The sequence below is a fragment of the Coregonus lavaretus genome, assembly GCF_964263955.1.
Source record: "Coregonus lavaretus genome assembly, chromosome: 31".
NCBI classification, from domain to species: Eukaryota; Metazoa; Chordata; class Actinopteri; order Salmoniformes; family Salmonidae; genus Coregonus; species Coregonus lavaretus.
The window spans coordinates 18658876-18684786 of NC_140018.1; the positions used below are offsets into that span (position 1 = coordinate 18658876).

The window sequence follows — 25911 nt, forward strand, 5'->3', positions numbered from 1 at the left end:
CCGTTTGCACAATCCCTTCAGTATTAAAATGGACAACTCCACTCAGAGACACAATGTTCAGCTTGCCATGATAGTCCTAAGGGTGAATTATCTAATCAATCTCTCACTAGAGAATGCTAAGTACGCTACAAACACTGACACAGATTATCTGACAGTACATCATGTTATTGTGAATCAATTGTGTCTCATCTGACTGTCTTTCTATCCTTTTCTCACCAACTTGTGGATTTGAGCATTATTATAAACTGTTATATGCTTGTTTCTGAATTGTGCATTTTTAAGGCACACAACATTTTGGTTTGCGCAACAAATGATGAGTCTGGTCCTAGGCTTTTACAGGTCATGACCAAGTGGAAAAATGTACCCTTCAATACTCAGAATTAATTGCATTACTAAATCACCAGCTGAACACCTTGATTTCTAAGAGAAAGTCGGCCTGTTAGGTACACATGGTGAGGGGACCTGCATAATCATGTTGATCTAATATGCAAACAAACCCCTTTTCTCACACCTAAAGCACATGCAGTCTCTCCAAAGAATATCAATCAAATATCAACCAAAATTGGATGTTTATCTGGGCTCATATTCACAAAGTGTGTCAGAGTAGGAGTGCTGATTTAGGATCATGTCAATGCTGTCCATATAATCATATTCATTAGGATCTAAAAAGGTAAATTGATCCTAGTTTTACACTCCTACTCTGAGACACTTTGTGAATATGGGCCCTGATGTCTTTGCCCTGTGGGTAGGTTTAATTATAGTGTCTGATGTTCCCAGATAATGGCCACATGGGAAAATGTGTTTTAGTGAGGGGGACATATTTAGCCTCTATTAGCTGGACCTGTCTCTCATCGCTACATGTGTGGTAGTAGACTGTTTTTTAATTTGATTTATTAGGATCCCCATTAGCCGACACCAATGGCGACATCTAGTCTTACTGGGGTCCGACACATAACGAAAAATACATTACAGACAAAATACTTTACAATTTACATAAATGTAAAAACATCAACATGTAGTGTGTGTGTGTGTGAAACCAGGTTTCCTGTTCACTTGTGCTATATAAGATGGAAGCGAGTTCCATGCACTCTGTATAATACTGAACATTTCCTTGAATTTGTTCTGGACCTGGGGACTGTGAAAACACCCCTGGTGGCATGTCTGGTGTGTGTGTCAGTGCTGTTGATCTGAGACTGTGGAACAGATCTCACTAACAGGTCGCAGTTGTAAATGAGTACTTGTTCTCAACTGGCTTACCTGGTTAAATAAAGGTGAAATACAAAAAAATTATAAATAAAAAAACATGCTCAGGTGATGTTCCTCTGTGAGGATTTCAAATTCCATATGCATTTCTCCTCAGCAGCAGAAGGAAGGAGATGACAAATGGCAAATGAATCTGAAGCTTGTGAAAAATGCACAGAGCAATATGGGAGGCAGACTATTTTACTTTGCACACCTTAGTTAGACCTGTTGTAGCCAAATAAGGGATGTCACTCATTGGATAAGATCTATCCATTTAATTACTGCAGTATGTACAGGTATGTTAGCTAGCTACCTAATGTTAGTTGGCTACTAATACATCGAACTTGCCAGTATATTAACTATATGCTATCTAACTACCCAACGTTTATTGACTTGATTATTCACGTCATTCTTAGCTAAGTGGTATACAGTGGGGGAAAAAAGTATTTAGTCAGCCACCAATTGTGCAAGTTCTCCCACTTAAAAAGATGAGAGAGGCCTGTAATATTCATCATAGGTACACGTCAACTATGACAGACAAAATGAGAATTTTTTTTCCAGAAAATCACATTGTAGGATTTTTTATGAATTTATTTTTATGATTTTGAGTGAAAACCTTCTTCCATCAGCAAGGGCATTGAAGATGAAACGTGGCTGGGTCTTTCAGCATGACAATGATCCCAAACACACCGCCCGGGCAACGAAGGAGTGGCTTCGTAAGAAGCATTTCAAGGTCGTGGAGTGGCCTAGCCAGTCTCCAGATCTCAACCCCATAGAACATCTTTGGAGGGAGTTGAAAGTCTGTGTTGCCCAGCGACAGCCCCAAAACATCACTGCTCTAGAGGATATCTGCATGGAGGAATGGGCCAAAATACCAGCAACAGTGTGTGAAAACCTTGTGAAGACTTACAGAAAACGTTTGACCCGTGTCATTGCCAACAAAGGGTATATAACAAAGTATTGAGAAACTTTTGTTATTGACCAAATACTTATTTTCCACCATAATTTGCAAATAAATTCATTAAAAATCCTACAATGTGATTTTCTGGATTTTTTTCTCTCAATTTGTCTGTCATAGTTGACGTGTACCTATGATGAAAATTACAGGCCTCTCTCATCTTTTTAAGTGGGAGAACTTGCACAATTGGTGGCTGACTAAATAATTTTTTTCCCCACTGTATATAGATTGTTTAACCTAACAAGCTGTGATTAATGTGAGGAACTGTTAGGGGGTAGGGTGAGATAAGGCTTGTGACTCACTTACACAAACACAGCCTCTTTGTTAGACCGCTCAAGGACATGTGTTCTGCTACAAAGATGTCTGAGGTTGCTGACTCGAGACAAGTTGTGGAGATAACAACTAATGCCTGGCAACAGTGAAGCGCCAAGGGGCTGGGACCAGCCTGTGCGCCAACGATAGGCTGAGTAAGTCTAAACCACGCTCAGACTCTACTCTGATAGGCCTGCTTGGAGCAGGAACTATCTCTGTCAGAGTATTTAAAGAAGAATTTATAACAATGGCTCAGTTCTCTGACTGCCCTGCGTGGTGTTTCAGTGGACCCGTATATACGAACATCATATTTACCATTGAAGTGTTTTGCATTAATTAAAATACTAGTCTATTTTAGAAGACGTGTATTGACCTCTTTTTGTTCCTATACCAGATTTGAATTGACGCAACTTAACAATTGGTGACCCCGACGTGATCTGGTAGAGGGACTTCGCTGGGTATTGTCCGGCCGATTGGACATCGCTGTCGTTGGACGGTGTGTTTCACAAAGAGTCCGGACAACTAAAAACAGGTAAGCAGACACCTATTGTTATATAACTAAAGTTCTGCACATTGGCTTTATCCAAATTAATTTTGTGAAACACCTGTCTGATGTAAGTGAACTAAATAATGAATTATTATACAAATTATTATGAGTAGATAAGCACCATATTGTGACATGCAAACCTGTGGTGAATGTCATGTTAAACCTTGGTACCATAGAGTATTGTTCCACCGCAACGTACCAGAGGGCTAGGTACGGCTAGGATCGGGGAAAATACTGAAATCCCCAGGCTAGGACCACCAGGGGTGGGAACTGTGGGATATAGGGAATCATTGGTCTAAAAGTGTTGCGCTACTGACACGTACCAGAGGGCTAGGTACGGCTAGGATCAGAGGGACACTTAAAATTTTAGATAGAGTATTGTTCCACCGGCACGTACCAGAGGGCTAGGTACGGCTAGGATCGGGGAAAATACTGAAATCCCCAGGCTAGGATCACCGGGAGTGAGAACTGAGGATATAGGGAATTATTGGCTTAATAGTGTTACGCTATTGACACGTATCAGAAGGCTAGATACGGCTAGGATCATAGGGACACTTACATTTTAGTAGACTCCAGGCTAGGATCACCAGTGGTGAGAACTGGAGGCGTAGGGAATTATTGGTTAAAGGTGTTACGCTACTGACACGTATCAGAGGGCTGGATACGGCTAGGATCAGAGGGACACTTACAATTTTAGATAGTGTTGCACTACTGACACGTACCAGAGGGCTAGGTACGGCTAGGATCAGAGGGACACTTTAGAGTATAGGGTGTTGTATGCATGAGAGTGCAAATGATCCCAGTGTAATAAAAGAGTGAATGCGGGTTATTAAAATTAATAAACCTGTATACCTTGATAGAAAACTAATTAGGAGTTAAAGAAGTCTGTGGTTGCTTAAACCGTATAACCCGTTAATAACAATTGGGAATATAAATGTAGAATAATGAATAACTAGTTTGACTAAACTGAAACATTTGAACTGATATAACTGAACTGTAACGTTTGATGTTTGACATAGCATAATACTGGTTTTAAATAATTATGTTGAAGCAATTTGGTTTAGTATTTGATTTAACGTTTGATGTTTGACATAGCATAATACTGGCTTTAAATAATTATGTTGAAGCAATTTGGTTTATTATTTGATTTAATGTTTGATGTTTGACATAGCATAATACTGGTTTTAAATAATTAAGTTGAAGCAATTTGGTTTATTATTTAATTTAACGTTTGATGTTTGACCCTGCAAAATACTGGTTAAATAATTAGACTGAAATAATTTGGTTTATCATTGAAATATAAATATGCACCGACTTTAACTAATTAGGTGGGAATAATTTGATTTAAATAAATAGATAGACATACTTTAAATAATTAAATAACGGACAAATATTACAAATTAAAAACGAAAAACATGACTACCAGTGGAGAAGCGGAAAGAATATTGACGTATGAACTTGCTCACCCGAACGTAGACGTACATCATGGGTGAGAATGTAGAGAATATTTACATTTGCATTTTTTGTCATTTATCAGACGCTCTTGTCCAGAGCGACTTGCAGGAGCAATTGGGGTTGTGTGCCTTGCTCGGGGGCACATCGGCAGATTTTTCGCCTGGTCGGCTCTGGGATTGGAACCGGCGACCTCTCGGTTGCTGGCACGGTGCTCTTGGTTACTGGGCTACCTGCCGCCCCATATGAGTTTAAGGTTGTGCCGTTGTTTGATCATGTGATGGGGTTTGATGGGTGATTGGACCATGACTGGTGTGGTTATGGAAGTAATGTATAAATAGTGGAGAGCCAATAGGGGGTTCCATTGAACTATTATGTTTTGTTGGGCATTTCGGTGGCATGGGGTGGGGTCTGTGTGTATGAGTGAATTCGGCGGCTGGTATGGGTGGTGACCGGATACTACTGAGTATTTGGTTTGTTGATGTTGAATGGAAGATTTGTAGCGTGGTTGGGGTTAAATAGAAAGACTCACTTATTCAATAGGGAATGGGTGAAGGGAGAGAGAAACGTGAAAGGTTGAATTAGATAGCTTAAGTAGAAGTATTCTAGAAAGGTCTGTGAAAATATGTTACAAGGTCCCCGCGCCTCCCCCGTTGTGTAGGAAGGAGCAAGGGGAGGGGTGAGAGATAGTTCAAATGATAGTGGTGTATGCAAATAGTTGGTGAATTCTAGAACGATAATTTATTTTCGTTACGGGGACCAGGGGATGCAAGTAGCTTTAGCTATTATGCTGAGGGAATAGCACCAACCTATAGTGGGTTCTAGATTTGTTAAATAAACAAACTTGTATTTTAAACTAAAGTAATGCAATAGGCTACAATTATAACATTATCAGAAAAAGGCACAATTTAATGTGAAATAGTTATTACAATTAATATTAATAGTTATTACAGTTATTATCATTGATCCAGTAATGATAGAAGGATAGTAGAGGAAAGGCAAGGGATTACATCTCATTTAGGGAAAGAGGAAGAGTATGAAGATATATTAGGGAGAAAATACCATTAACTGAGGGATATAAATGGGGGTGTAGAAGGATTACTTTATCCTATCCCAGGTATTCCTTAAAGAGGTATTCCTTAAAAAATGGGGTTTCAAATGTCTCCGGAAGGTGGTGAGTGACTCCGCTGTCCTGGCGTTGTGAGGGAGCTTGTTCCACCATTGGGGTGCCAGAGCAGCGAACAGTTTTGACTGGGCTGAGTGGGAACTATGCTTCCGCAGAGGTAGGGGAGCCAGCAGGCCAGAGGTGGATGAACGCAATGCCCTCGTTTGGGTGTAGGGACTGATCAGAGCCTGAAGGTATGGAGGTGCCGTTCCCCTCACAGCTCCGTAGGCAAGCACCATGGTCTTGTAGCAGATGCGAGCTTCAACTGGAAGCCAGTGGAGTGTGCGGAGGAGCGGGGTGACGTGAGAGAACTTGGGAAGGTTGAACACCAGACGGGCTGCGTCATTCTGGATGAGTTGTAGGGGTTTAATGGCACAGGCAGGGAGCCCAGCCAACAGCGAGTTGCAGTAATCCAGACAGGAGATGACAAGTGCCTGGATTAGGACCTGTGCCGCTTCCTGTGTAAGGCAGGGTCGTACTCTCCGAATGTTGTAGAGCATGAACGTACAGGATCGGGTCACCGATCGGAGAACGAAAGGGTGTTGTCCAGGGTCACGCCAAGGCTCTTCGCACTCTGGGAGGAGGACACAACGGAGTTGTCAACCGTGATGGCGAGATCATGGAACAGGCAGTCCTTCCCCGGGAGGAAGAGCAGCTCCGTCTTGCCAAGGTTCAGCTTGAGGTGGTGATTCGTCATCCATACTGATATGTCTGCCAGACATGCAGAGATGCGATTCGCCACCTGGTTATCAGAAGGGGGAAAGGAGAAGATTAGTTGTGTGTCGTCTGCGTAGCAATGATAGGAGAGGCCATGTGAGGATATGACAGAGCCAAGTGACTTGGTGTATAGCGAGAATAGGAGAGGGCCTAGAACTGAGCCCTGGGGGACACCAGTGGTGAGAGCACGTGGTGCAGAGACAATCCAAGAGTGAGCCGCGCCGGAGATGCCCAGCTCGGAGAGGGTGGAGAGGAGGATCTGATGGTTCACAGTATCAAAGGCAGCAGACAGGTCTAGAAGGACAAGAGCAGAGGAGAGAGAGTTAGCTTTAGCAGTGCGGAGAGCCTCCGTGACACAGAGAAGAACAGTCTCAGTTGAATGACCAGTCTTGAAACCTGACTGGTTTGGATCAAGAAGGTCATTCTGAGAGAGATAGCAAGAGAGTTGGCTAAAGACGGCACGCTCAATAGTTTTGGAGAGAAAAGAAAGAAGGGATACTGGTCTGTAGTTGTTGACATCAGAGGGATCATTTGAGATGAGATCACATGTAGCAGATTTAGGGTAATCAATTAAATAATCATTGTATACTCGAGGAATTTTGAGTGGTTTTATGGATTAGTTATGAGGAATTAGATTAATACAAACAATTATTGATGTGTTAGGACTGGGGATATCTGTATCATGTTTTGTGTGTACTACCATCTTTAGATTACTGATGGTAATTGAAGGTTAACAAAATGTATAACCAGGAAAAATAGATTAGCTTATCTCATTGGAATGTTGCCCAGGGCTAGGGGGAGCAGTAGTGAAGTTAGGCAGTTTTTAAAAATAAGGGATGGCAATTGGATGATAAATTACCAATATTACCTAAGTGATTGTTTAGGTAGGTGGTAATATTGACACATGGGCAAAACATGTGTCAAAAAGGGGGATGGTAGGAGATGGTAGGATTAAATAATAAATATATACGAAGGAGAGGACAAAATACTTACGAAGGAGAGGACAAAATACTTAAAAAAATAAAATAAAAATTAGATACAGTCTAGAAAGAAAATGCAGTCAGAAATAGAAATTGAGAGCTGAACATGTGTGAAGATAGTTTATTAACCACACCCGTATGTCAGAGGTTTTGTGCCCCACAGGTGAACTAAAGGAGAAGGAGACCCACTCTATCTAACCAGGTGACTGATGAGCATCCAGTCCCTAAAGAAGAAAAACTGGAAGCAGGCCTGTTGGGAAGGGCCCTATCAGGTTGTATTGGTCACTGCCTTTGCCATTAGAATAGCAGAAAGAGCAACCTGCGTCCACGTTGCCCACTGCAAAAAGGTAAGAACACATGCAAGCACCACTGAACACATGCAGAGTTAGAGAGAAGAACTGTACCAATAGGGTCTGGGGATCACCTCTGTTAACGAAGATCTCCTACCCCGACCTATCATCACTGTAGTGTGTTCTCAGGGTGTGAGTATGGGGTAGTACCAAGCAGAAAGACTGAGGACAGGAGAGGGTTGGCGGTTTTTGGGAATATGGATAACTTGAGTTGCATCATAGTCTCGGTAATGGTCTTGATATGTCAAGATCCACCACCAATTACGCTATGCCCTTACCATTGTTAAGAAGTAAAAGAGAAGAGAAGCGACCCGACATACTGACCGTCAAGGACGAGTGGCCTACAAAATGGGAGTCAGAGAAGGGCAGACTGTCAGATTCAAAAAAATGATTAGGGTTAGGGACGTAGCCAATGGGTGGGGTACATGTCAATAAGCAAATTGGGATTATAAAATCCTATTATATTCGTGTTCGGCCCCCACGGCGGATTGTTCCTAGATTCAAGTGTTTAAACACACTTGGGGATGGGGATATGAGACCGAGGGGGACTGAACATTCAGATGGGGGGTAAAGAGAAACAAAGACATCACCAATTAGCAATTGGAGATAGTAATAATGTGACGGACTTAAGTTCGGAAGCACAGGAGAGAATTTTGAACCTTACAGCCCCTGTAACCGATGTGTGGTGGGCGTGTGCCAGTAAAGGCAGTGTAAGGCAGAGAATTCCAAAAGGGTGGCTAGATACGTGCGCCCTGGTTCTACTGGTTCAGCTAGTTAGAATTAGTCACCAGGAACCAAGGATTAAACAGATGTAGGAGGAGTTTTAACAAGAAGGAGAATAGCCCTATTTAGATGGATGCGATTGGGATACCAAGGGGGGTATCGGATGAATACCGAGCTATGAAACAATTAGGGGAAGGGTTTACTACCACGTTCTTTTGGTGGGTGACAATAAACAAAATTGTGAATTGGATTAATTATATCTATTACGACCAACAACGATTTATTGGCTGGACTAGGGATGCAACAGAAGGGATCTTTTGAACAATTATCCGCCATCTCACTCTTATGACTTAGTAAAAAGAGGTTGGCTCTAGATCAGGCAGAAAGGGGTGGTGTCTATAGAATGGTAAGCCATTGTTGTACGTTTATCCCTAACAATACCAGTCCTGACGGGAGTATCTCTAAAGCCCTAGTTGGTTTAGATAAACTATCAGCTGAAATGAAGAGCATGGCTGGAATGGAGGGAAACGGACTGTTCTCCTGGTTGGGGGAGTGGTTTGGTAAGTTCGCATCATCATTTCTGACCCTAGTAGTTGTGTTTCTAATATTAATGTGCTGTGCTGCCTGTGTAATTCCTTGTTTGAGAAAGTTTGTTACAGATGTCGTGCATACGGCTGGTATGATGCCCCTCCTAGGGGCTCAAGAAGGGGATGCAGACACTGAGATGGGGTTGACAAAGGATGACCCTTGGTTTGCTATTGGTGAGGTGGTGGAGTGACACCCTAGTGGATGTCTAAAGGGGACCAAAGTTTACTTCCCTGTTTATGATTTATGCTTTATTAATCAAGTTAACCATTGTGAATGTTTGTCTTTCCTTATGTGAAGGTTTAAAGTTCCTGGGTGGCTGGTAGCCAACCTAGTACAAGTTGGGTGTAGATGGAAGGACTGAAGGCCTTTTTATTATCATTATTGCCTATTAATAAAAGTGTGATTCTTTTTGTATTGTATTTTAATGAGTGACACCCTAGTGGGTGTCAAAAGGGGGAATCCTAAATTTCCCTGAAATTTCTTATTTTGGGTTTTCTTATTTTGGGTTCACACCCAGTGGGTGTGAAAAGGGGGATTGTGGGAAATTATTCTCTTATATTTTAGATGTGCTGTTAGCTTAATAAGAAAGCATTAATGATTAAACATAATAGTTTTGTACTGTACTGATATAGATTGTTTAACCTAACAAGCTGTGATTAATGTGAGGAACTGTTAGGAGGTAGGCTTGTGACTCACTTACACAAACACAGCCTCTTTGTTAGACCGCTCAAGGACATGTGTTCTGCTACAAAGATGTCTGAGGTTGCTGACTCGAGACAAGTTGTGGAGATAACAACTAATGCCTGGCAACAGTGAAGCGCCAAGGGGCTGGGACCAGCCTGTGCGCCAACGATAGGCTGAGTAAGTCTAAACCACGCTCAGACTCTACTCTGATAGGCCTGCTTGGAGCAGGAACTATCTCTGTCAGAGTATTTAAAGAAGAACTTATAACAATGGTTCAGTTCTCTGACTGCCCTGCGTGGTGTTTCAGTGGACCCGTATATACGAACATCATATTTACCATTGAAGTATTTTGCATTAATTAAAATACTAGTCTATTTTAGAAGACGTGTATTGACCTCTTTTTGTTCCTATACCATATTTGAATTGACGCAACTTAACACACTCCAGATTGAATTTAGGAACAAACCCGAAATCGTAAAATGTCTAGCTAGTAATTTGTAACGCTTACAAGCTAGCAAGGGGTTGCATAGCAACAGCATCAACTTCCAGTAGACAGGCGACGGGCTAGTACGCTCAACTGAAAGGATACCGTTCGTTTACAGTATACTAAAATGAACTAATAGTATATACTCGTTAAGTATGTAGTATATGTGTTGTTATGTGTTAATAACATTAAGACTACGTTACCCAGCAAGCCATGCGAGGGTGGGGGAGTTGAAGTATGACTTGCATGGCTACACAAGTATATTGCTTGTTGAAGTATGTGTTTATTAAAAGTAGTTAAACCTATGCCCCGGTTTGTCATTATACAAGGAACAAACATAACATTGTGTCAGATTGGTAGTCGCTATGAAGAGACAGAGCAAATAAAGGATTAACTTTGCAAATTTCCATGTTGAAAATTGAACATTCTACCACAAGTCAAGTGACGTGAGTATTCGAGCGATGCCAACGAGCCGCAGCAGCGAGAGCGAGGCTGCACTGAATCTGTTGACGAGCAAGTTGATATGCAACTTACCGTAATAAGAGAAATTGAAACTGTACCTGTTCCCCGTCATGGATAGGTTTAGTCCTCCTACTCCTATGCAGTTAACAGGCAATCTAGCCGACAATTGGAAAGGTTTCAAGCAGAGATGCAATATCTACCTAGCAGCCAGTGGAGCAGGGGTAGATTATGTCAAATTGAAAGCTTCCATTTTTCTGCATGTTATTGGAGAGGATGCATTGAACATTTACAATAGCTTTCAGGTAGACGAGGCAAACTTGACATTGACTGTGCTCATGGCTAAATTTGAGTTTTTCTCTCCTGATCAGAAACAGGGAGTCAGTTTTGACCAGTACTTGGCTGAGCTGAACACACAGAACAAAACATGTGAATTTGAAAATCTGAAAGACAGGATAGTCTGTTGCATCTTGCCTGAGCAAGATTTAACTTTGGATAAAGCAGTGAATATGCGTCGAGCAGCTGAAACCACCAGAGCACAAGCTAAAGAGCTGTGCAGGGATGAGATGTCAGTGCATGCAATAAAAAGAGAGGCACAACACACACAACGCTTTACAAAACAAACACAAGCAAAAGAGAACAATCAAAACACTACACGTGGAAAATGTGGAGTTATCCACAAGCCAAGAAATTGCCCTGCATATGGCAAATCGTGTAACAACTGTGGGGAAAATAATCATTTCTCAAAATGCTGCAAAGCTGAGGCTACAAAGAAAAAGGTTCACACAGTCAAAGAGGAGACTGAATAATTATTTGTTGATTCTGTGGAAATATGCAATGCAGTAAAAGCTGAATGGATTGTGCCATTGACTGTGAATGAAATTATAATACAGTTCAAGCTCGATACTGGAGCTCAGGTAAACTGTTGTCGCTGGATGACTACAAAACACTGAAAGTGGAGAGAAAAATACACCCTGTGAAAATCAAAGTTGCTGGTTATACTGGGGAGAATGTACCAGTCAAAGGAAGCTGCATAGTAACTTTACAGCACAAAGGAAAACAGTTCAAAGCACAGCTGCTGATAGTGGAAAAGAGTGTACAGCCTATCCTAGGAATCAGTGCATGTGAAAAGCTCAATTTGGTGAAAAGCGTGTATGTAGTGACATCACAGAGTGAAAATTACCAAGAATCACTACTGACTGAGTATGAGGACGTGTTTGAGGGTCTCGGATGTTTACCTGGAGAACACAAAATATGTACTGATCACAAAAATACTCCAGTTGTGCATGCATGCAGAACAGCTCCATTTGCACTTAGGAAAAAGTCATCACAAAAATGGATGAACCTACAGATTGGTAAGCTCACTGGTTATTTTGGTGAAAAATAACGGCGATCTCAGGATATGTCTAGACCCGAGAGATCTCAACAAAGCTATCAAGCGAGAGCATTTCAAGTTGCCAACCAGAAAATAGATAATTTTGCAGTTTGCTGGAGCAAAGTGGTTCAGTAAGCTTGATGCCTCATCAGGATTCTGGCAAATGAAGCTAGATGCAAGCTCAAGGCTATGCACATTCAACACAACTGAGGGCAGGTACAGATTTCTTCGTCTTCCATATGGGATTCTCTCAGCGCCAGAGGTCTACCACAAGACAATCCACATAATCTTCGCACATTCCAGGAGTAGAGACCATGATGGACGACATCATCGTCTGGGGGTCCACAAAAGAAGAACACGACACGAGAGTGAGACAAGTGCTGGACCTGACACAGAAAGTCAATCTGAAACTAAACAAGGACAAATGCGAGTTTAGTGTGAAAACACTTACCTTCATGGGAGACGTACTTTCAGAGGATGGAGTCAAACCAGACCCGAGGAAAACATCAGCCATCAACAACATGGAGCGCCCGAAGAACAAGGACGATGTGTGACGCTTCATGGGCATGATCACCTACCTTGTAAAGTTCATACCTCAACTGTCAGAACAGTCTGCTCCAATCAGATGTCTTCTGTAACAGAAAAACGAATGGGAATGGTCCCATGAGCAGGAAAACTGCTTCAAAAAACGGAAGAAGACAATCACAGAAGAGCCAGTGCTCAGGTTCTATGATCTAGAGAAAAGCACAAGGATTTCTGCAGCCGCATCACAGTTTGGCCTAGGAGCAGTTCTTCTGCAACAGCATGACGACACATGGCAACCTGTCGCTTATGCGTCCAGAGCCTTGAGAGGTGCAGAAACAAGGTATGCACAAATAGAGAAACAACTACTGGCGAGCACATACGCGTGTGAAAGGTTTCACCAATACGTCTACGGACAAGCCTTCGAAGGAGAAACCGACCACAAACCATTGGTGTCAATCCTGTCTAAGCCACTGAATGATTGTTCAAAGACAATCCAGAGAATGTTGATCAGACTGCAAAAGTATGATGTGAAGATTATCTACACCCCGGGAAAGTTCATGTTCGCCGACACTCTTTCTCGAGCAGTTGACAAGAAAGAGAATGCCGACACACAGAAAAACACTGAGATTCAGGCCTGCATCGACATGATTGTAGCATCACTTCCTGTGTCTTCTGACAGAATGGAGCAGATCAAAAGAGAGACCGCAACGGCGAGCACGAGAAGTAATGTACTGGCCAAGAATGAACCAGGAAATCATCCAGACCACTGCTTCATGTGAGCTGTGTTTGACCTACAGGCCAAAGCAGCAAGCAGAGCCGCTAATGCCTCATCCAGTACCCAACCGACCCTACTACAAAGTTGGAATTGACCTTTTTGACTGCAATGGCAAAAGTCACATTGTTGTGGCAAAAGTCACATTGTTGTTACCGACTACTACTTAAACTACCCTGAAGTAGCAACACTGCCAACTACCTCCAGCAAAGCTGTAATCACCTACCTGAAATCAGTCTTCACAAGACATGGGGTTGCATCTGAACTGTACTCTGACAATGGCCCACAGTTCTCAAGTTACGAATTCCGATCGTTCGGTAACGACTTGGGATTCCGACACAACACCTCCAGCTCAACTACCCAAGGTCCAACGGCTTGGCAGAGAGTTCAGTCAAAATTGTCAAAGGTCTGATGAAAAAGGCACACTATGGAAAGGAAGATTTCCTAAAAAGTCTGATGATCTACCGCAGCGCACCACTGTAGAACAGACTTTCACCTGCACAAATGTTGATGGGACATCGCATCAGAACCAATCTACCCATCCATGAGGACTTGCTAACACCCAGAGGTGCTCACAAAGTCAAACTTGCAAAGGAAAAACAGAAAGACAAACAAACACAGCGACACAACAAAAGTGCAAGACACTTACCTGAACTGAAACCTGGAGATCATGTATGACTCCGAGACGTCACTACAGGAACCTGGATGCAGCAAGGTTGCGTGCAGAGAGAAGCTGCACCACGATCCTATGAGATCCAAACGTAGCATGGATCACAACTGAGACGAGACAGAGTGGATCGAAGGCTTCAGCCATTCACTCAAGGGACTGAGGATCATCAGGAGGATACTGTTGAAGCGTCAAATGCCTTTAGCAATGGACAATTCAGTCAGAACACCCTGACTGACAACGAACGCTGTCCAACTGCTTCAGTAAACACTTAAGCAGAACGACCAAAAAGGACTGTCAGAGCCCCTGAAAGGCTTATTGAGAATTGCAACAAAAATAAAAGGGCACCTGGACTGAATGTTTTTGTTTATGTGAAAACAAATAGAGCCACAATAGAGTATTGTTGGACAGAGACTGCATTTAGTTGAAAAAAACACTCAAAATATGAATAAAAAAAAAATAACAAAAAAAAATATGTTTGCCTCTTAAGTGATGTAAAAAAAAACAAAAAAAAAAAACAGGGAAAGAAATGTGTGTTATTGAAAATTGCATGTTATGCAGGTTGAGTAAACAAATGTGAGATGTGACATGTTTAGTTACAGAGAAAAAATTGTTTTATTTTAAAGGAAGGAAGATTTGTTGTTATGTGTTAATAACATTAAGACTACGTTACCCAGCAAGCCGTGCGAGGGTGGGAGTTGAAGTATGCCTTGCATGGCTACACAACTATATTGCTAGTTGAAGTATCTGTTTATTAAAAGTAGTTAAACCTATGCCCCGCTTTGTCATTAAACAAGGAACAAACATAACAGTATGTTAGTATGGGTATTCGAACACAGCTATAGTTTCTCGACGGAATTATTAATATGTGACACGTTTCATGGAGTCCTGCATTTTTATCATTCCCCCTCGGCACAGGTCGAAACGCAAACGAAAGTGGTACAAGTTGTGATGGCGTTTTTAAGGTTACTGCTCTTACATTATACAGTTTAAACGTATCTTATCAGCAGGCGGAATAGAGTAGGTAGCTAGCTAAGATAATCATTTTCAAGGGCGTTCTCCTAAAACGGTTGCTTGTCGTCACACTGTCAGTAGTACCACGATGCGAGCGTCTTGTTTTGACAGCTCAAGGATGACGATATTAATCGTTCCTAACTAGCTAACATTGCTTGCTAGCATATTTGTTTTTATACCAAATGCAAGATATTGATTAGCAAAGCTAAAGATGTCAGCTAACTTGGCGTTATTGATTGCAAGATAGCTAGCTAACCATAAAATTCAACGGCTTGATTGGAAAGCGTTTATTTCACTGTATTTCTGTGCTAGTAAGCTAGCTAGCTGTCGGATCATTTCGAAAGCAAAAGTAGCTAACGTTACCAATATCATGCTGTCAATATCGCTACCATGAGGGTTTTCGAGACTGACACAAATGTATTTACATTTACCCTATAAGTAATTTATCTAGCTAGCTAGCATTTCTTTATCAATAGACCAAGGCAATTGTTTATCAAACACAACCTTATTTAGCTGAGTTATCTAAAGAAGTTGCTATGGTCCCAATTTGGCACAACATGAAGCCGTTAGGGAGAAATTGGATGATAGGACTGGGTGTAGGAGCCACCGCGGGTGTAGGCTTGATTACATTAATAATCTACAAAGAAATTAGTAGAAGAAGATCTCAAACATTATTACTCCAGACCAACCCCACTGAGTACTTGATAGACAGCCCAGATGGAACACCCCACCACATGGCGCCACATGAACAAGGTAGGTGGTAGGCACTGCATGGCATAGCAGCAGAAGCTGAGACTGTGTGAATTTATGCATGTCCGTTTGTAAGTGTGTGTGTCCAGCGGTCTGCCTGTGTGTAATGAGTATGTATATCTTTGCAATGGTGTGTGTCTATCCCCCCCCCCCCCCCCCCCCCCCACACACACATCTCTTCGGTCTCTGTTTGTCCCTTCACAGAGGCGGTGGCCCAGCAGCAGGCCCTGGCAGCGGTGGAGGCGGTGGTGCAGGGGCTGTCCCCTGAGCAGCAGGTGGAGCTGAGGAACCAACTGGATGAGGTGCTGACCTGTGTGTCCTCCCTCCGCTTCGAGGTGGCCGAGCTCAGGACCGGCCTGCAGGACATCGCCCAGCAGATCATCCAGGATGTCAAGTGAGTGGGGGTGGCCACATGAGTTCACCAAGGGGTCACTGAATCTAGGATATATCATGTGTCAGGTTTTTCGTTCAGTGTCTTTTGTTCAAGACATGTATGTTGAATGTCTCTCTGCTGCTCTGTGCAGGAAGGGTGTTGAGGAGAGCCAGAGGGCACGCAGACGTCGCCACGTCATCAGCCATCGGGAACGCACCGACTCCATGAGCTCCAGCTCTATCTATTTCTCTGCCAGTCAAGGCGTGTACGGAGGGGAGACCAGCGAAGGAGGGTAAGATCAGGATGGACTGCAATCACTGCATGGGATAGATAGCATTGTAAGAACATGAGCATAGGGCTAATAGTCCAAGGGCCAACCACCAAAAAAGGCTTCAGAAAAGGCATTCCGTGACCCAGGAAACAACCTCAACGTTTCAACATCATTGAATATCACAATTTCGAAATCATAGCGCATTTTGGGTAATTTCCCCTAGCAGCATTGAGGTTGCCATGTTACACCTTGGTTGCAATTGTTACACACATTTCGTTGTCCATGCTTGCAGAAAGCAAGGTATGTACCGGACCTGAGGAATCCGAAATAATACGAGATAAGAAGCTGTTGAAAACTGCTAAATTGATTTTTCTCAGATGCCAGAACAGCGCTTTATGTAGCTGTCGGGACCTTAAATGTTTTGTGAGCTGTATTATCTAGCAAACGTTGTGCTGTCTTTAGTTTGTCTAGCAGGCAAATCAATGATGTCCCTTGTAGGCTAAATACAGCTGCCAAAATGTCTTATATTAATTGAGAAACACTGTACATGGTTAAAACATTTCCTCGTTTTGGGGTTCAACTGGATCAGTAAAGGATCGGTAACGTGTTGGTTGAGCTTATGCAAGGATGAACACTGACCTCACAAATAGTTATGTGTTCTGTGCGGCAGTGTGCAACAAAAGTAACCAAGGTGAAACATGGCAATGTCGAAACGTTGCTAGGGAAATGACCCAAGATGCCTATGATTTTGGTGCAAAAAATTGTAACTTTTATTAAAAATAACAAATGAATGTGCAACTTTTACAAGTGTTGAACCACACAGTTTTCATATTCATAACATTATCTACATAATGATTTTGACATTTCGCAGTTTTGTTTCCTGGGTCACGGAACAACACATTTTTGGTGGCTGGCCCTTAGACTATAATTCTGTAGTGACCTTAACTGTCTGCCTATACTGTCATCACTGTCTCAGGTACTCCACCGCCAACGCTGAGTCGGACTACACGGATCGGGACACGGATCGGGAGACCGACAAGGAGGCGGAAAGAGAGCCGGAGGAGGAATCCGAGGAGGATGAGGACAAGAGCTGCGCCACGACCATCACTCTACGCCAGGAGGACTCCCAGGAGGAGGGAGAGGAACCACAGGAGGAAGAAGATAATAATGATGAAGAGGAGGAGGAGATGTTGGAGGTGATGGCTGAAGTGCCAAGTGGGGAGTTGGCATTACTCCTGGCCCAGAGTGATATCCTTCATACGGGTGATGCCAGGCTGAAGGCAGAGGGCTTCCATCTGCTCCTTGCCAACAAGCTACAGGTCAGCCCAAATGAAAGGGGTCTGAGAATGTGGATCTTTTGTGGCAAATTTTGTTTTCATGTTGCTGAAGTTGTGTTAAAATATTTTTAGTTAAGCCTAGCTACATCTCTGATGTTGTATATTTTGTTTTTTTGTGATACCAGTATGGCGACAGCAGGGAGTTTCTATGGCGACTGGCCCGTGCCTACAGTGACATGTATGATTCCACTGAGGACAAGCAGGAGAAGAAGTTGTATGCAGAACAAGGTGAAGAAAACATTTGGTTTTGTAGAGAACCCTCACTTTAACATGCACTGTCAGATGTATCAGGTGGTTTGCTTTTGACCTTTGATCTATACTCCACAGGTCGTGAAGAAGCAGAATTTGCTCTAAAGAAGAATGGCCTGAATGCGGAATGTCACAAGTGGTGAGTCACTGAAAACTGTCAGAGATGTAGTGCCGACCCTTAACCCTTTGCAAAATGGTAAGATTTTATTTTTTTATCTCTTTCAATCCTCCACAGGTTTGCTGTTCTCACAGGCCTCACCTCCCAATACGAGACTATGCATGGAAAACTGAAAAGCAGTCACATTCTCAAGGTTTGTTTCTTACTCTATTCGGAATCCTATTGGAATAATGTCATCCAAGTCCTCCGTTTATAAAGTTTAATCTAAATCAGAAAACAGTTGTGTATGTTCAGATCTGCACTTTCCTAACACATTTTGTAAACAGTAACCCATGAAAACGTGACTTTTTTGTATGCACAATATTTACCCTGCCTTTTCGCTTTGCGCTAGGAGCATTTAGACCGAGCGATTGCCCTTAGGGACGATGACCCACTGTGTTTCTACCTACTGGGGCGCTGGTGTTATGAGGTAAGCAGAACAAGCTTTTTATCCCAAGTCCTTACATTGGGACTTGGCTGAAAAACAACATAACCATACAACCTGTCCTATGCTAACTAAAACGTGTCCGTTGTCTCCCTATCCCTTTTCCTCTGTAGGTTTCCACTCTTGGCTGGCTGGAGAGGAAGGCGGCAGCGGCCTTGTATGACAAACCACCAACATCTACTCTCCACGACGCCCTTGAAAACTTCCTCAAGGTACTTGATCAGTTGCCCAATGCCAAATTGACTCTCAGCCTCTATACAGAAGAAAAAAAATCATTGAAATGTTGTTGTCATCAGTTTTATTCCACCTCGCCACCTTGTTTGATTTCAGGCGGAGGAGCTGAACCCGGGATTCTCTAAGACAGTGAGACTTTACATCGCCAAGGTATTGGAAAAACAATTCTGTAGACAAGATCAATTAAACGGTAGATTTCTCCAGTTTGTAACTAGTGTAAAAGGAAACTTTTCTGATCCTCTGATTGTCCTCTTGTTTGTTTTGATTTCTAGTGTCACAAGGAGCTGGGGAATGTGTCGGAGGCTAAAAACTGGGCCCTGTTGGCGTTGAAGACGCCTAGTGGCTCCAGTGAGGTAAGCAGACATTTCTTTGGGATGGAGATGAGCGCTCACTGTGCACATGGGGTTGACTTTGCTAGGCAGCACTTTTACCTTTCTTTTCATTCTTTAGGAGGAGGATAGTGCTAAGTTGGAGGCGGAGCTGGGAGCCTTGATTGACAAGGCGACTGAGCTCTCCCTCGCCGGTGGGGACAAATAGGGCGGGACACAGCGGTTGCCACTGGATGGCCAGTGGCAAACTAGTTCGCTCATCACAAGCCACCCAATCAGCTGTGTACTAGAAACATTCACGACAAATTTTCCCTCCTCTCCTCAGTACGCCAAGTAGATACGCATCTTCCTATCATATTTGTCACTGAATCGATATGGAGTGATCAATTTATATTGGAGTCAGTACCTTTTAAGAATGATCTTTGCCTTTTTCATTTCCTTTTCACAAATTTACTTAGTATGCTATTATCATTTGTTTTCAAAGCACTTTTTCATCTAACCAGTCACGGTACTACTGTAATTTAGCATGTTTCAGAGTCTCTTGCTAGTGTTGTTGACCAAATGTGTGCAGAGTAACCTAGATCGGACTAATTCCCCTGTATAGACTCCAGTGAAACATCACCTCTACCGTTGTTTAGATTGTGTAGTGATGCAATGTTGACAACTTATCCTAAATTTAAAATGAAATTGGATCAAAACATGTCCTGAAAATCACTTAGCCTCACAGCTCACATAGATGGTATGATTATTTAAGATTTATAGTGCGTAATGGGTTTCAGTGAACTAAGCACAAGCCCAGTTTTAAGTCCATGTAATGGCATTTTAGAAGGAGCATGGACCCTTTCTTCTTAGGCTAACTACCTTAAGTACTTTTTTTGTCATTTAGCGGACACTCTTATCCAGAGCGACTTGCAGGAGCAATTAGGGTTAAGTGCCTTGCTCAAGGGCACATCGACAGATTTTTCACCTAGTCGGCTCGGGGATTAGAACCAGCGACCTTTCGGTTACTGGCACAACGCTCTTAACCACAAAGCTACCTACTTAACTGAAGACAATCTACTTTATTTAATTCCAGAGTGTTATGCTGCCTTTGATTTGTTTTGAGAAGTGTTTACATTTGATTATTTATTTTTGTTTGTTAAAGATTACTTTTACTTGGCACTCATTGCATTTGTATTCTTCCATTTGTTAGTATCAATAGGGCAAGTTATCACTATTTTAACATTCCAATACATATTCCTTAGTCCTTTAAAATTGATGTTATATTCTAATCTTTCCCTGTGACAGTTGTGTGAAACTGGTTTGAGAAGCTTTTTACTGTACTGATCAATACTACAGGAAGGACTTAGTTGCAGTATATTCATGAGAACTTCATTTATTAAATGCATTCATAAAATTAATGTTTGTTTATCCTCTGGCTTATGGTATTCTGTCGCCAAAAAGGATCATCAATTCCTTTGTATTTTTTCCTGGTCATTAGTACAATTGGGAAATTATGATTTGTCAACTAAGTCAGAGTTCAAATAACTTCATAGATGTAGACCGGAGACAGGGTATCCTAATGATAAAATGTTTTAATACAATGCATCTTAAACAAAGTATAGTTCTGGAATGGACAAAGAAATAGGGAAAATTGAAGAGTGTCAAGGGGTCTGTACTGGTATGTTTATCCAATCAAACATCTGCTCTTAATAATAGAATAAATAGAATTGATCTGATATACAGTGGGAATGTCAAATTCAAACAATGGTTGTAATGAAAAACACTTGTAGAAAACCAGACATCCTTGAAAAACCAAAGTCACAATACTTTCAAAACATTACGTTTCTTAAATAATAAGTCCACATATCCAGTGGAGTTATTACAAAAAGAAAACAATCATTATTTTACAAGTCTGTTGGGTCGGTGAAATAAATTCCACACATTTGTGAAGCCGAGCTCCCTCTGGTTCTCAAAGCTTCTTAGAGCCATACAGATCTGTATACAGTGTTGGCCTAAGCATGTGCATCACTGTGCTCCTTAGGGCAATAGGCAACACTCCATGCAAAGTACCCTCCCATAGTGTAGGAATGCATTATTTTCTCAGTATGGAACGGTCCAAAATCATATCAACCGTTATGGCCAGCATCTCCCATATTAGCCATTTTTCTTAGCCCTTGCCTCAGGGAAGTGTGTACACAACACAAAAGAGCTGCCATTGTGCAAGTCTACGGTGGCCGGTGAGGGGCATGGCCTCATGAAATACAGCCATGCTCTCACCCTCTGGCATGGTTCCAGCTGAGCTCAGTCCTTGGCGTCACCCACCCCGTCTGCGTTAATGGCAAACATGGCTTCAGACTCAGGGAGGCAGGGCGAGTCATAGATTTTGCAGATCCTCGTCTCCCCGCGGCCTTTCCTCAAGTACAGTCTAAAACAGAGGAGAGGTTTATAATAAATAATAATATGCAATTTAGCAGACGCTTTTATCCAAAGCGACTTACAGTCATGCGTGCATACATTTTTTGTGTATGGGTGGTCCCGGGGATCGAACCCACTACCTTGGCGTTACAAGCGCCGCGCTCTACCAGTTGAGCTACAGAGGTTTAGTTTGATAGCTAGCTGAATTCTTCTAGAACACCAGGGGCTTAACAAGTGGTATGCTATGTTTGAAACCATTAGAACATAACATATTGGGAGCAGAATGTAAAAGACTGACCCCATTCCTTATTCTGCAAAGCCCAATGGGGTCAATGGAGCTACTCACCGTGTAGTGGACGCATGTGCCATGATGTTGCCCCCAATGGGTTTTTTAGGGTCTGCCGAGAACATAGCAGCACCGTCTACCTGGGCCACCACTTGATTGGTTATCACTACGGCAACGCCAAACTGACGAGGCGAGAGACAACGTTTTTAGCATTATGACCATACTGTGAAGAGTTGTGCACACACATAAATGGGCCCACAAAGTAGTATTCAGAACATTACTGACAGAAACATTGTATTTGACTGACACCAGAGTCATAGATATAAGAAATTCGCCAAACAGACAAAGCCCCTGTAATTCTAACCCTGGCCTTACCTCGTCTGCTAGCCTCAGCAGCATTCTCAGGAAGCGTCCCAGGTGGCCTTGCCGTGCTGCGAGCTCTCCCCTCCCTGAGTAGTCTGTCCTGTAGAGGGCCATGGCACTGTCCACTATCAGCATGGCATACCTGAGAGAGAAGGGGCCATATGGTTAGAGACCAATAGCGTTGCAGACTGGGTGACCAGAGGGTAGTGGCCTTATTCCAGATCACTTCAATTCATGTCATAAACAATACTATCAACATGGAAGGAAAACAAGGAATGTGAGAAATGGAAAAACATCTGAAGGATCAGAAACCTCAGGAATAGGGTTGAGGGAGGGATAGAGTCTGACCTGGACTCTGCCATCATGGCTGAGGCTTGGTAAAGCAGCTGGGTCTGGTGGTCTGTGTTAAATGCCCTAGCGTAGGCTACGTTGTCCAGAACGTCACTCCCAACAAGTCCATACCTAATAAAAGACAACAGTACATTCTACAGTTTTTTGAAGGAGTACTGCATGTATGATGGTAACTCTGAACAGACAAATGTATGTGTGTTATTCCTGTAGTGGAATAATGTTGCTCCAAATTTCAATCTCTGTCAGTGTCATATAACCCAGTAGTTACTCTATTATTGTGTTGGTCCATGAGAGAACTCACCTCTCTGCTACAGCCAGTAACCTCTCTGGCCTGAAGGTCCCCTCCGTGTCAATGTACATGGCTTTGCCCTCTCCACCACCCTGATCAATGGGCAACTGAGTTGGGGGAAAACGTTACACAAACAATGTCCTGAGAGTGCTATTGTCATACGATGTCAGCAGATGTGATTGGGATGAGATAGGAGTGTACAGCCAAGTCTACCTTTATTAGTGCGAAAAAGAATGGCATCATGACAAGTACCTGACAGGTGACTGCAAGGGTGTGGCACAGCTGTGTCTTTCCTGTCCGGAACTCTCCAAACATCTCTGTGATGGAGCCCGTCTCTATCCCACCTGAGAGAGAGTGAGAAAGCCTTTTATACACATGATAGCGACAAATAAAATGAGCAAGTGGAAAAACAGAGTCATGACAAAGGTTCTAGGAAACTGGTAAAGAGACGACAGCCTCACCCTGAAGCAGCTTGTCCAGCTCTTTGGACCCAGTGGAGATCTGGATGATTTCAGCTCGGCGTTGGTGGAACTCTGTTGCTGTGGTGAAGCCCATGGGCACTAGTTTGGCAGCTTCAGCCTGAAGGAGTTACCATAGAGGTAGGGAACATCATTCAGTCATAATATCAGGCTTAACATCAGCTGTGGGCAACCCAAAATGAGCAGAAAATAAAAACTCAAGAGATTGGTAAATGAAGGTGACCTAACCAGGACTTTGTCTGCTTTGGCCTCACTGATCCCCTTGATGTTGAGCAGCTCCTTCTTGGGGGCATAGGCCACTGCCTCAATGGTGTGGAAGCCTGCATCCTCCAGTTTCTTTAGGTCACTGGCACTGATGCCACATTGCTGTGTGGAGACATTGCAAATTACACTACCATCATGCATTTGATGTGAAGACGCAACATTTTAATATTGATCAGTTCGGCCTAGTACGTGGAATATCCTCAGTCAATATCAGCCAAACACACAGCTAATACTGTACCCAGATAAATTAGTATGGGCATAAATGCTCCAACACCTACCTCAAGTCTGCTCAGTGGCTGTGGTCCAAAACTCTCCTCCTCCTCCTCTACCTCCACCCTGGCCTCGCTCCTCATAGCCATCTTTATTTATGGACAGGCGAAGGTATGTCTGTTAAGAGTTCATAAAATAAGTTGTTTTCACAGAGGATGAAACTGAAAGGCAGATAGTAACTAACACAAAAGGAAACACCTGAGAGACACACACCCATATGCTATTAAACTTGATCAAGACAGGGTTATTTTCTTGTTGGAATGGAATCCAAAATGATTCTAGTTAGCTAGCTAGCAACAGAAGTTACACAACCGGTAATTGCAACTGGCTTGTTAACTAGTCAAGTTGTTGATGTTGATCTTTCAACTCCAACTTTCATTTTAAGGCATCTTGTTATCACATCGAACGTTAGCTAGTCATCAAACAATTAACTTGAAAATATAAGACTTAGCTAGATAGGTGTTGTAGTGTTTTTTTTTGACTAACGTAAAATACTGGACTTGAACAGTCTTTGAATATGACCGATATTGTGTTATATGAAACGTAGTTGTTTACGCTATTTGTCCAGCTGAGCCGACAATTAAATCATCTGGCATGTATTTGACTTGGCTTACTTGCACTTCACTAACGCTAACTGAGTTATCGACGTTTCGCTCAAAATAGTAGCTAACTCATGTTAATTTAAAGTGATTGAATAGGATTTGTCCAATGTTACAATAACAGCGTCCACTTACCTCCAGTTTATCTTGCTTGCCTTGAACAAAAATCTCCCGCTCGCAAATCAACGTACTTGTTGAGCGGCCTACGTAAATACGCTGTCCTTTCGAGAGCAGGGTTTTCACTAGTAACCACAGCCACAAAGTTGGCTCTATCGTAAAAACAAAAATTTGCTCTTTGGTCTTAATTCAAGGTTTGCGTTAGGCATAAGGCTAGCAGTATGTGAGTATGGTTAAGGTTACGGTTAAAATCAAAATTTAAGAAGATAAATTGTAGAAATAGGCGGGGTTTATGACTTTGTGTCTGTGGTAACTAGTGACGACCCGAACGCTGGGATTCTTCTCTAATATAATAGCAGTCCGCAAACAAACGTTAGAGGTGCATGCCGCCACCTACTGCACTGGAATGTGAAGTCAATCACAGTTTACAGATGTAAGAATTAAAGTAACCAAACATTAAAGATCCAATGCAGCCTTTTTTATTTCATTATCAAATAATTTCTGGGTAACAATTAAATGTGATTGTTTTTCAATTAAAATTGTCAAATAGAATCAAAAATAGCTTCTTAGCAAAGACCAATTTCTTAAGGAAGAATTTTGCTAGGACTGTCTTGGAGTGGTCTGAGTGTGGAGGGGAAAACTGAAAACTAGCTTTTATTGGCATAGAGGTTTGGAACTCTCTTTCTTATTGACCTATTTAGCGCCTGGTAATGTCACCAGGCAGGCCAAAACCACTGTGGAAATATACAGTACCAGTCAAAAGTTTGGGCACACCTACTCATTCAAGGGTTTTTCTTTATTTTAACTATTTTCTACATTGTAGAATATCAAAACTATGAAATAACACAAATGGAATCATGTAGTAAGCAAAAAAGTGTTAAACAAATCAAAATATAGTTTATATTTGAGATTCATCAAATAGCCACCCTTTGCCTTGATGACAGCTTTGCACACTCTTGGCATTATATCAACCAGCTTCGCCTGGAATGCTTTTCCAACAGTCTTGAAGGAATTCCCACATATGCTGAGCACTTGTTGGCTGCTTTTCCTTCACTCTGCGGTCCGACTCATCCCAAACCATCTCAATTGGGAGGAGGTCGGGGGATTGTGGAGGCCGGGGGGATTGTGGAGGCCAGGTCATCTGATGCAGCACTCCATCACTCTCCTTCTTGGTAAAATAGCCTTACACAGCCTGGAGGTGTGTTGGGTCATTGTCCTGTTGATAAACAAATGATAGTCCCACTAAGCCCAAACCAGATGGGATGGCGTATCACTGCAGAATGCTATGCTAGCCATGCTGGTTAAGTGTGCCTTGAATAAATCACAGACAGTGTCAC

The 25911-nt window shown here is 42.5% G+C and overlaps 2 protein-coding genes across 2 annotated transcripts; one reads left to right on the top strand and one right to left on the bottom strand.

The window, feature by feature from the left end:
- Positions 1 to 14911: 14911 nt before the first annotated feature.
- Positions 14912 to 20559, top strand: rmdn3 (regulator of microtubule dynamics 3). Its single transcript, XM_084149241.1, has 12 exons — positions 14912 to 15767; positions 15969 to 16158; positions 16289 to 16429; positions 17385 to 17727; positions 17871 to 17973; positions 18073 to 18133; positions 18230 to 18305; positions 18504 to 18581; positions 18710 to 18808; positions 18927 to 18980; positions 19103 to 19183; positions 19281 to 20559. The coding sequence occupies exons 1-12, from the start codon at positions 15551 to 15553 to the stop codon at positions 19365 to 19367; spliced, it is 1530 nt and encodes a 509-aa protein (XP_084005367.1). The 5' UTR covers positions 14912 to 15550; the 3' UTR covers positions 19368 to 20559.
- A 148-nt stretch (positions 20560 to 20707) lies between these two features.
- LOC311106861 (DNA repair protein RAD51 homolog 1) lies at positions 20708 to 24840 on the bottom strand. Its single transcript, XM_084149242.1, has 10 exons — positions 24593 to 24840; positions 23867 to 23975; positions 23553 to 23690; positions 23307 to 23424; positions 23098 to 23189; positions 22858 to 22952; positions 22554 to 22667; positions 22218 to 22347; positions 21903 to 22024; positions 20708 to 21566 (listed from the first exon to the last, which is right to left on the bottom strand). The coding sequence occupies exons 2-10, from the start codon at positions 23945 to 23947 to the stop codon at positions 21443 to 21445; spliced, it is 1014 nt and encodes a 337-aa protein (XP_084005368.1). The 5' UTR covers positions 23948 to 23975; positions 24593 to 24840; the 3' UTR covers positions 20708 to 21442.
- Positions 24841 to 25911: the final 1071 nt, after the last annotated feature.